This window comes from Caretta caretta, chromosome 8 (genome assembly GCF_965140235.1).
Source record: "Caretta caretta isolate rCarCar2 chromosome 8, rCarCar1.hap1, whole genome shotgun sequence".
Classification (NCBI taxonomy): domain Eukaryota; kingdom Metazoa; phylum Chordata; order Testudines; family Cheloniidae; genus Caretta; species Caretta caretta.
In genome coordinates, this window is record NC_134213.1 from 99,596,542 (window position 1) to 99,609,267 (window position 12,726).

Consider the following 12,726-nt stretch of genomic DNA (forward strand, 5'->3'; position numbering starts at 1 on the left):
ACATAAGCACATACACACACTATATAAAAAAAACTTCTTTGGGAGAATGTTAACTTGGGCATTTTTAGTTTAGTTTTAAGGTAGGGCCAAATAAAGGTTACTTTCACTAGTGTGTATGTATATATAATGCATGAGCAAACACATAAAACAAGCAACTAGAGTGTCTGTTAGCTTCTTAGCTTTTGAACCCGAAGCCCTTGGGTGCAATATTTCAAGACTCTGCCAACTTTTCTCAGTTGTGCTGACAGGTGCTTGTTAGTCTTAATGTTCAAATGATAGTTTTTCACTTTGCTGAATCTTAGGAAAGAGTTAATTGACTAAAGCACTTCTCAACAGCAGGTTGTCCTCACCTGCAATTTCCATCATCAAGGATTAGCCATATTCACAGTTGCTGACCCTTAATACTAATCTAATGAATGATGCATGCCTGGATGAAGACCAGTTGACCGTAATACTCTAGCTCTCCAGTCCAAATTTGATCCTCCAACACACATACTGCAGGTGTGGGGTCTATGTGTTCTGGACTCAATCATTGTTAATTTCTGACTGCTTCCCAGGGGGTGAATATAGATTCTGTATAGGTAGCTTGCAAACCAGATAGTCTTGTTCTTTGGGCATTAAGACTTTCAGTGCACACTCAAGCTTTTTGTAAGGTTTTGTCAAACCTATCTATTCTTTTTGCAACATTTTGTTTAATAGCCTTTAAAAGCAATACAGTGCTAGTCACTAGAATCAACCAGGTCAAGAGTCTAATTAATGTTTTAAAAATAAAGGTTCCCAAACACCAGGCGAGTTTGTCATTTTCTCTATGGTTTGTTTTGAGGAGGAGGAGGAAAGAAGGTGAGGAGGGAACCCTCCTGTTCCATGATTAAATCCCACCCGTTCATTTTCTCCTTTTCTACTTTGCTTTTGATTTTAGTGGCGGTCTTAACAGAATGTCAAGATCAATTTGCAGCATGGTTTAACTCAAGGTTTGCATTCTGCCAGCAGCAATTGTCCCTACAAACAATGCTGTGTGTTCTTGTAACTTCAGAAGCTTTTAGAAGGATCATGGCAAGGGCAGCATCTAATGACTTTATTAGTGTAGGGTTTCAAAATGGGCTCAGTAATTGTTCGCATCTCTTTGTCATCTAGTCATAATTACTGCATAGCATTGTTCAGGGTTGTGCTTGTGAATAGTTTCCTAATAGCACTGAGACAAGAAAAAAGGAAAAGGATAAAAGGTGATTGTCTCTTTAGATTGAGAACAACCCAGCCTGTATATAGATGATGGTTAAACTGTTTATAATACTTCAGAGACTCATCAGGAAAGGTAAAATATCCTTATTTTAAAATGCATTTTCTTTGAGATGATTTCAAGTTTCTAGTTTAAAAATATTTGTTAAACAGACTCAGAAGCCTAAAAACCTAAAACTTACTTTGTTTCAGTCATGATTGCTAGGCTCCACATTATGTCGGGGCACATGAGCGAGGAAAATAAAAGTAAATTTTCTCCATTGATCTGATTAATATACATGTTTTTTTCAGTTAGTAAGAGTGTATCCTCTGGGCACATTTCAAAAATTTTAAACTATATAAATTAACATGCAAATCTGACACATCAAGTATCAACACCTCAAAACCACACCAGTAAAAAATTAAATTCACATCCAGTTGCCTTTCAAACTCTTAAGGCAAAAGCCTCTGTGAATACACAGAACTTGACTGAAGGTAGACTAATTTGGGCTCAGCTGGATCACTGAGGAAAGTGAGATCCAGAGCTGGGAATGCTGTGCTTACAGTCCCGGACATATATAAGGACTATCAGTCAGAACTGCCCTTCGCTATTGACTTGGAGCAAGGGAGAGTTGGTCTATTAGTTAAGACAATACAAGGTTTAAAACCACATAGGGCTTCATAGCACAAAACCAGCACCTTGAACTGAACCCACAAATGTATTGGAAACGTGTGTAGTAATTGGAACTCAGCTGTAACGTGCTCCATACAAAAAAAAACACTCTTAAGAAAACAGGTAGCAGCGTATACACTACAGTAGCTGAAATTGAAAGTGGTCTTCAGGCAGAGCCCCTTATACTGTAAATTGTAGTAATCCAGTCTGAAATGACAAAGTCATGTGGTGAAGTCCACATCTGGAAGGAAAGGTCACAGTACTTCGTTTATGATGTCTAAACTTAGATTGCGAGCTCTTTGCAGTAGGGACTTTGTCCTTTTCTCTTTTCTTTAAGTGCCTACCACTTTTTTAACTAATGTAAAGATAAGTTCTTCAGCACACGCAAATGCTATCGTGGCCATTGTTGCTACCTGAATATCCAAGCAGAACTGAGGATCCAGTCTGACTAACAATTTGAAAATAAATGGTGTTAACAAAAGACAGGCATATCCCTTTAGCTGGGGAAGCACATCTAATCATCTACTGTTCTGGCGGTTTCTCGTAGCCAACCAGCCACACATCTATCTTAACACCTTCATGCCTTAGCCAGCTATCTCTTGTCCAACCATATCTCAGCCAGATGTGGCCACTCAAATGAAGTGTAATGAAAAGGAGATGTAAAGATGTGGGTCATAAGCCTATCAGTGACATTGCAGCCTCTGCACTCTCAGTTCTCATAGCCTCTCACCTTTGTTGAAGAGGGACCGTGAAAGAACAGAACTCTGTGTTCCCCTGGCGAGAGAAGGGAGGCAGAAGAGCAAGTGCCACGCACTGGCCTCTGGGATCTCTCAGAGAGAAAAAAGGGAAGTCAATCAAGCACAACTCCATTTAAACCTACAAAGCTGCCTCGGTAAAACCTTATGGTCAAATGGTATTGAAGCTCCTGAGGATGCTTGACCAGAGTCCCTCACCAGAAGAAGTGAATCAACTAATAAAACCAGAGCAGTTTATATACTATGTAGTAAGACCTAAAACCCAACTAGAGGGCATGGACATGGATGGTACTGGGAGATAACGCAGGGGCACATCGGCCTACTCCTACAACTGCTATTGTTCTTCACAACATCCCTGATTGAATGGGGGCATTCCCATCTGTAAATGCAGAGTGCATATAGCATTCCTCCTGGGTTAGGGCTGATGCTGCTTTGGCATCCAAACTGCCCACCCCTTGTGGTGGTGGTGTTGTTTGTTGTTGTGGTTAGCTGCATTATGATTTTATTGTACTAGGTTTCTGGTGTGCTTTGGGCTCACGCATCCCCTGGAAGAAATTTTTCCCGCTGCTGACTGTCAAGTACAGTGGAGCAGCTTTGCTTTCCTCTTAGAACCTAGTAGTCCAGACAGGGAGCAGGGTATGTTTTGATTATATTTTTATCAATTATTCTATCAGGTGTCCAGTGGTGGATGGTGGGATTGGTTTAGCAGTGACCAACTTTGAGTATGAACCCTGGCATGCAGATAAAGGGTATTGTCTTAATCATGCTGTACCCTGCATAATGAAGGGAGAGCTTCCGTGTCTCATGCAGACTGAGACCTCCCTCTCCTGTATCCTTTAACCTTGCATGAAGGAGGGGTGATTGAGATCTCTGCTTTGGAGCAGAATTCCTAAATGTTTTGCATGTGAAAACTAAGTGTAACCTGCTCTTTTCATGCTTTGGGCTTTCCTGGCCATTGCCGCAAATTCTACTGGACCAGTCTCTGCTGGGTAGTTTGAGGACTCCCTTAGTTTGATGTTAGATGCAGCCTTTAGCTTTTTAACCACACACTTGTGTCTAAAGAAAAGGAGTACTTGTAGCACCTTAGAGACTAACCAATTTATTTGAGCATGAGAATGAGAAACATGTCTGTTTCTCATTCCTCCCTAAGTCAATAACTACGGCCCTAGAAGGCATGGTACTTAAGTGGTTAAGTTGCTAACAGTGTACTATGAAGACCATACATAGCAAGCTTGTTTAATACACTATTGCATAGCCTCAGATTTAACATTTTTTATTTAAATACCTAATACATATGAGATTTATGTTGACTTTGCAGAGTATAAAATTAATATAAAAAATAATTAGGAGTCTTGCATATATAATATTCACCGTAGTTTTCTTTGTGCTTTAGAAAGAGGCTACAACTTCTTTTCCAACATCACAGATGCTTCTAAAGTTTTACGGTTTCTTTAAGTAAGTTAGACCTGATGAGATGTATAAACATATAAATCTTGCTTTTTCAGAACAGCTTTAGTTGGGTTGAGGACTGAAGACCAATGGGACTTCTTTGTTTTCTCCGTTTCGATATCATTTTTAAAAAAATGAGAGAGATCAATAACGTCACCTTTCAGACATAAGGGATATGTTAGAAAAACATATGCAAAAGTACAATAGGGCCTCTGAAAAACACAGATATTAAGTGATGCTGAATAGTCCTATAGGTGTTTTGAGCATTGGTACTCAATATCTTATTGGAAACATTTGTGTTCAGAAAATTCTCTCTGTTCTTTTAAAGCTTGGTAACAGTTTTAAATAATTTGATGAAAATTCTGGAATTGTATAAAATTTCTTCTGTTAGTATAAGGCAAGTTTTATGTAATAAAATACTTAGACTTTGAAGGAATAGAAGCAGAAATCTGGAGATGTAGCTGGAGAAATTGTTTTTATTAAATATGCACACTAGGCCTTATTTACAGAAAGAAAAAGGAAAGGGAAAAACTAAATTTTTCTCTGAACCCATGAAGAACTTGCAAGACAGTGGCACCAGGGTCCATAATAGAAAATCAGGATCCCATTCAGTGCATTCAGAGTATGCTGTTCAGTGGTAAAGCACCACTTACTCTACACTACCTTTAATTGAATGAGTTTATTGATTTAATCTAAAGATAAAACAGAATTAACTATTTGAAATATTTTCGCTTAAACCAGGTTATGCACTAATAGCCAGTCATGTTTTTTAAAATCCTAATGTCTTGGAGAACTGGATGAGTCCTGAGATGGGTAATGGGATATATGTGTTGCTGTTCACCTCAATACCATCAGTTTAAAAGTTGTTACCATATAATGGCTATTCTGTTCCCTCTGTGAAATAAATTGGTGGTTTCAATCCAGTTATTAATCACTCAGGTGGCCACATCTCTTAAAAACAGTGTCACGGTTATCATCTCTCTTGGCAGAATGGGCATGGGCGCTCAACTGCTCTCTCTCCTAGAAGTGGTTTGACTGGATCAGGATTAACAGAGGTAGGCCGTGCTGCTGCCTGTGTTATACCTCTTTGGGCAAATAGAGAGCTCAGTTCTCTAGAACTGTCAGTCCTGTGCTAAATCACCCCAAAAAGAACAACCAGAGCCAATTTTAAAGCAATTCCACGTAACTGAGCCAGGTCCCATAAGCAGGTGAATCGTACTTCATGATCCAGTGTTAAAGGCCAAAATAATCCAGCAGAAAAAGAATGGTGGTTGATTGTTGTGACCAGGCTATCCATGGCCATGAATGCTGAAGCCCTTCTCAAATTACAGAGCAAAAGGTGTGATTTGCAGTTTGAATCCCTAATCCACAAAACCTCTTTATAAGAGTCTAGATGTCTCTCTGTTGTTACCGTGTTGTTTAAATTGAAGTATTAAAGGAACACTGTCAAACTTTTATAGTATTTAACATTGTGGTTTTCGATTTTACACACCATTGTTAGTTATTATTTCTATTGTGGTACACCTAGGGGCCCCAGCTGTGGATCAGGGCCCCGTTGTGCTAGGCACTGTACATACATAGAGAACAAAAAGACACTTCTTGCCCTCAAGTGCTTGCAAGCTAAGTATAAGACAAAAACGGGTGAATACAGCAACATATGGGGAAACCTAAGGAAGTAATGAGACAATACTGGTCAGCATGATAAATGGTGATCACAACATACCAGTCCTTTTTTAGTACAAAAAAGATACAAAAAAGATACATTGTAGGCATTTTATTTGGGTGGGGTTTTTTTCTATTTTGTAAATCCTGCATTTGTCTCCTCCTCTGTGTTTTCGAATGGCATTAAAACTTGGAAATCTGTACTGTTAAACAAAAATATTCATGTCCTGCACCACTGATAAGAATCCAGCTCTGGGACTGGTGATTGTTTTTAAAGGTGGTCCCAAAATTAGCTGGAAGAACAAAAGAACTTTTCTGAGTGACTAAAACTAATGATGAGTCTTTGTTTTTTCATTTTCCTGGAGATGCTTTCCTTTTTGACTTGTTTTATGTAAGGAGCCAGGCCCTAGCTCTCACTTACCTTTGTACATACAGTTTGCACAAAGTCTATTCTGACACTGTTTTGCAGATCTCAAGTAAGCGTTCACTCACCACAGGTCCTCTGCTGCTCTGAGACTTGGGTTAGGAGTCAGATAGCGTGAAATACGTGTCTGTGCGTACGCTCATGACCTCATACACTGCTTCTTCTTTGGGATTACTCAAGCTCCTTTCATGAGTTTTCCCAGTAATGCAGCTTCTGAAGTGTTGTTTTTGTGTCTGTTATGGGGTGGGGTGAGGCAAATATGAAAATGACCTAGATGTTTAGCTTTGGAAATGACTCTTCTGAATGCATTATCCTAATATTAAGATATGTTAGATATTTTTTGGCCCCAAAACTGTGACCTATAGAATCTTTTCAAATATAAAGCAGAATAAGGAATTAGGGAAAATTAGGATTATAAAACCAGGTACAGTGTCAAAAAATAGAGAATTGCCATCCTTAAGCAGTCAAAAATCATGCACCAAAAATCAGGAACTTGGCTTAAAAATCACGAGCTATTAAAAACAATAAACTTTGGATTCTTTTTATTTGCTTCTGAGCCATTACAATTCATGTTTTCGTGCTTGTCTCAGCAACCTCAAAGGCCAGAAAAAAAATTTAAATTAAAATTGAGATTTTCTCAATCACAGGATTTAGAAGCTGAAGATTTAAAAGAAACATCAAATATTGCCTAATTTGTGATAAAATTGCAAGAGATTACTGAAAATTAGAGTTTTTTGTGGTTTGTCATGTGACATCAGCTGTTCTTGCAGAGATTTTATTCAAGTAGTCAACTATTTCCTGTGGCCTTTTATCCTCTTGTATGAGAAAATATAATTCTGATTTACTCTGAGACCCATACACGTAGAATATTTATGAGGGAACTGGAACACCTTGTTAGTATTATTTGGAATTGGGGTATGTGTGTGTCTGTGTGTATGTTCTGCACCATCAGCAGGCCTTCAAAAGCTATGCCTTTATTTCACCTAGATAACGATATTTCACTGCTGATTGATTTTAACTGATGGATATGATATGTCTAATAATCCTATTCCCTTTCCAGACAATTTCACTTAGAAGAATTGAGAAAAGAAGTCGTCAGAACCTGTTTCAGTTTTTGGTTTTGCATTTGTTTTTATGAAACTGTGGTCAGTGCCTATGTGTTTATTTCCAAGCTTTAATAAGTTCTGATTTAGTTACTCAAAGTTCCCAGGAGAAGTGGAGAATGTGCTACTGCTTTAACACTTAATTATTTTTATGCAGTTTATTTTTGTAACTTTCTTGCAGTAGTGTTTTTTTTTCCTATAGAATTTTCCCCCAAAGAATCTTGGCCTTTCTCATCCTTCTCCACCCCACCCTAACTCATGTCCCCCACGTACACACTAAATATTTTTTTAATTAAAAAACAAAGGAACTAGTAGGGTGCCATTTACCTTCCCTTTCTGCCAGTACTCCTCCATTTCCACTTTTGGTTGGAGATCACAGTAATCCAGCTTGTTGTGGAAAACAAGTCTTCCAGTAGTGACATCTGGCTCTTTGATGAGCTCCACAGGTATTTGTAATGTGAGTTCTGTTGGCAGCTTTGGCGATCCACTGGAAGAACTGGCACACTTTTATCTAGATGAGAATGAGAAAATCCCCTTGTGAGAGAGAGAGAGAATAAAACACTTGTTTTTCTCCATGCCACTATTAATTCTCTCAGAAGTATGAAAGTAGTACTGATAACTGCTTGGTAGCATGGTATGCTTAATGAGTTTGTTGTGTGATATTTTGGTGAAAGAATACAGCCTGTGTACGCACAATCCACTTTATAATCATTGCATTGCAGAATTGAATGAGAAAATGACCAGAGTTTTACATTTTGTGTGTGTTTTGTGTGCCTGTTGGTTTAAGAGTGTAAAAGACCTATTAAGTCATGCAGTCTAACTCCCTCCTAGTTTTGTTTATCTTATGTCTTTCTATGGTTTTGTCCAGTAAAATTGTAAGTCCTGTGCAACAAGACTTCTACCACTTCTTGGGAGACTGTTCAACAGTCTTAATACATGTCACTGACTGAGAGTTTTCCTTGCTATACATCCTCAACTTTTCATTTTCTTAGTTTATTTTCATTACTTCTAGCTATACCCTGGGGCTGAAATCCTGGCCTCGCTGAAGTCAGTTTGCCACGGAGTATTGCCATTGACTTCAATGGATCCAGGATTTCATCCCACACTTAAAACTCCTCTCCTTACTTGAAGTGTGTGTATGTGTAGGCTGTTACAAGGTCCCCTTTTATTGTAGCTTAGCTAAACGAGGTGTCTTTAGCTTGTTAGATATTTCTAATAAATTAGTCCTTTGATCATTTGTATTGCTCTTAACCAAGCTTCTTTCAGTTAGTGAATATCATTTTGGTAACATGGTACTTGGAATTCAGTGCAATATTCCAGATTTCCAGAGTATGTCAGCATTCTGAAATGGTACTGTTCAGGGGACTTCACTTGGCTCGTAATGTAAAGGGCAGCTACTCTGTGACACCTATGCAGTCTAGTAGCATGAAAAGAATAAGAGCACTTCTCATGTCTGGGCATATGCTTGTCATGGTATAGTCTCATAACTTTAACAGGTTTTTAAATGAGCAGGTTTTCTATCACCCATAATAGTTCTGGACTGCAAAAATCTAGTAAACCTGGATAACAAAGGAGGCAATTGAAAAATTCCAGAAATGCATTTTATGTCTTTGAAAGGTTTTTAATAGCCACGCCCTGCTTATTGTTGCCAAACTAAAGGATGTCCTTTCTCCATGTTAAGATTCTGTTGTAGCAGAAGTTGGCTCAATTTTTTTCCCCCCACACTTTGGGCACTTTCAACTCCAAATCCACTTTTGCAATAATGGACTTTTTCAATTTTCAGCCCAATTTCTGAGCCATTTTATTAACCAGAAGTACACTGATTTAAAACTTGTGTTTTGATTCTGTTTTGGATTTTGATATCAAATGATTCTGAGCACATGACATTTTAATGCAGTTTGTCTTTTCAAATAGATTTGCCTTCTAATGCATGTGACAACAGGACTTTGCTCATCAGTTAGAGCACACATTTCAGAGCAGTTGTTACCTAAAATATTATCATAAGGCATAAGAAAACACACGATTTAAGTTGCCTTTCATGAACATAATTAAGAATTAATAAGCCTGTACCAGTGGCTAGTCCTCAGATTTTCCACTGTTTTGCCTTTTGTGACCTGTGTTATTAAAAGTCCATTATTTTTACAGACTTTATTAAATTGGATCTTATTAAAGCATTCTATATTTGCATTTGGTCTTTCATAATTCATTATTATTATGACATTTACTTTTTACCATCAGATCTGAAAACATATCATAAGCTACCCTTTTCTCTTGAAAGAAATGCTAATTTCAAACAGTCCTCTAATGGAAGAGAAAAGCTTTATCAGTTTTTTCATTTATTCAAGATCGTGTTAAGAATACTAATGCTAGACTTCTGTATGCTAATATCTAAGCGACTTTTTTAGTCAAAAGCATAGAATTATTGTTTTTAGACCACACTAAGTATGAAACTGAAGGGGCTACTACTCTGAAAGAAAATACAATTCTAAAGTACAGGTTTTTAGTTTTATAACCTATTAAAACATTTTAATGTTTTTATTGTTAAATTATGATTCTTGAATGAGTAATAGTAATTTTATACTTTTTTCATAGTTTAAGTAATGTTCTTTATTCACTTATTTAAAAAAAAATCTGTCATCTTTGAAAATTGGTTTATTGTTTATTTTTTCTAGTTTTGTATTGTTCAGAGCACAGTTTGCTAGATACTGAACAGAAAAATGGAATTCTCCATCAAATAAGTCACTGTCATTGTCAGTTAAAGTTTATTATTATGCCTCCCATCTGGAATCTATCATCTTTGAAAATGGGCTTTTTGTGATAAATTTTGAGGGATAAGGAACTCCACAACTGAACACAGCAGTCCAGGTTTTAAGCTATATATAGCTCTGAAGTAAACTGTCAAATTTTAATATTTCTTTAAGGAAGAGATTTGTATTGGCTGAATTCTTTTCTAAAAAACCCACTGTAACTTAAAGAAACTCTACAATGTAAACTTACATTGTTTTTCTATACTTTTTAGGTTTCTGACAATGTGCACTAGACACTTTGGGAGTGTTGTAGCCCAAACTATTCGAACTCAGAAGACAGATCAGTTTCCACTTTTCCTTATTATTATGGGAAAACGATCATCTAATGAGGTGTTGAATGTAATACAAGGTATAATTGTTCCTTTACGGTGGGAACCTATTTCTTATATGGGTATTGAAACTGTCAGAAGACCTCTTTGTTATTAATTCTTAGTGTTCGTCATGAGATTTTTAAGATGTTTATTATTAACTTGTTACAGAACAAAAACTGCATTACAGAAAGATAAATAGCCATTGTACATAAATATGCTATGTTATGTAACACTAAAGGATTTAATTGACATAATCGTAATAAAATCATGGTTTAATATTTTTTCAGATAGAGAACTGCATTAATATTAAACTGTCTGGGCCAACATTTCTAAAATAGGAGCTAAATATAGTTTTCTAAATCCATATGTAGGAAGCTGCATTGATTTTTGTAAATGCTGAGCACCAAGCTGAGATTAACCCCATTATTTAGTGTGAGCTAGTTTTGGCCCCGATCCTGCAATCAGATCTGTGTGAATGGTACCTTGCGATCACATGGATCCCTGTTGACTTTAGTGGATTCCATTTGGGCATGAGCCCGCCTGCGTAGATCTGACTGTAGAATGGGGGGCCTCAACAGACTCAAAGTTGCTAATATAATGTCCAAATAATGAGAGATTCTGCTACTTACCTGAGTAGTTCGTTCTTATTTAAGTAGTCCCAGTGACTTCATTGAGATTGTTCAGGTGAGAAAGGGTTGTTTGGATGGTCCCTTAGACTGCAATTCTTCAATAACTCTGCAAATTAAAATGCATCGAAGAGGCAGAATTCCTTCCATCCCGTTGTTTTGCTTTACCCTTAAGTTTCCTTTATGAAGTTCTGACTCATTTGCTTTGTTTCTTATACCTAGCTCATTCATTCTAGTCCCCTTGCATTTTCTTGGGAGAGTCTCAGCCTCAGGTCCCCTCCTGAGAGAAGGAAAAGCTGTTTGCTGTTGCAATCATTGGCTTCTCTCATTGCCAATGATTCCTTCTGTAGAGTGGACAAATGGATAATTCCTCTGGAGGAATCACCAGTGCTCCTTCCATCAGTTGGCCAGAAGAGTTACTTTTTATTTATGAAAAAAGAAAAGGAGTACTTGTGACACCTTAGAGACTAACCAATTTATTTGATCATGAGCTTTCGTGAGCTACAGCTCACTTCATCGGATGCATACCGTGGAAACTGCAGAAGACATTATATACACACAGAGACCATGTCTGTGTGTGTATATAATGTCTTCTGCATGTCTCTGTGTGTATATAATGTCTTCTGCAGTTTCCACGGTATGCATCCGATGAAGTGAGCTGTAGCTCACGAAAGCTCATGCTCAAATAAATTGGTTAGTCTCTAAGGTGCCACAAGTACTCCTTTTCTTTTTGCGAATACAGACTAACACGGCTGTTACTCTGAAACCTTTTTATTTATGCACGTACTTTCCCTTTTAATAAACCTAAACAGGATACTTCCAAATCTACGTTTTCTACCAACTACCACAGAGTTTGTCTCCCCTAAGGACAATGCATGGTTAAATAGTTCTGTGCTCTACTAAATCTGCTTATTCCGTACAAATAATTAAATAACTATATTATTTACTCTGGTTTATAGGCTCCACTTCAGCCAGGTACTTAAACATGTGTGTGACTTTAAGCATGTGAGTTATCCCATTGAAGTCAATGGTGCTTGTTTGCTTAAAGTTAGTCATGTGCGTGAGTATCTTGCTGAATCAGAGTCTAAGAATTGTTATAAAATATTCCAGATTACTTCGCTTCAGTCTCTGGGGTGTATATTTCATTATGTGTGGGGATTTCTGGTACTAGCTCCTTAAATTTTAAGATGGTGATCTACCCCAGTAAATGCATCCTTTTATTTTGGGACTGAACCTATAGCAAAAAATTGACACACACATTAAATTTTGCTGTGTTTTATGTTTCCTAGAGAAATGCAACATGAATGCCTTTTAGGATTGTATCATCAAATGCATAGTGCCCTATGAAATTATATGGATGTGTAGCAGGACAAATACAATTGTTGCTGTTTGCAGAGTAGATGATTCTACTAATGAAATATAGAAAACCTTTCAAAACTAGAGTAGGAGTAAATTTTCAAAAGCACCTTTTCAGAAATGATAAAGGCACATGGGAGCCTAAGTTTTAATGACTTTCAGTAAGCCTTATGCTCCTAAAGGCCTAAGTCAATTTTTGGAAAATGGGAATTCAGCTCCTGAGTGCCTTAGGCATTCTTGAAAATTTTACCTCCAGTTACCTGTTCAAATCTAGCTCATGTTGACAGTAACTAAAATGTATTCTCATCAGAAGGCTGTGTAGTTGCTCATGTTAGATGACGTTAC

At 37.3% G+C, this 12,726-nt stretch overlaps 1 protein-coding gene across 1 annotated transcript in view; it reads left to right on the forward strand.

Annotated features, from left to right (window-relative positions):
• The window catches only part of FAF1 (Fas associated factor 1), a 312,180-nt gene that overhangs the window by 245,741 nt on the left and 53,713 nt on the right, over nucleotides 1-12,726 (forward strand). The window contains exon 14 of the mRNA XM_048861231.2: nucleotides 10,301-10,437. Within this exon, the coding sequence (XP_048717188.1) occupies nucleotides 10,301-10,437 (137 nt within the window). The remainder of the gene's footprint in view (nucleotides 1-10,300; nucleotides 10,438-12,726) is intronic.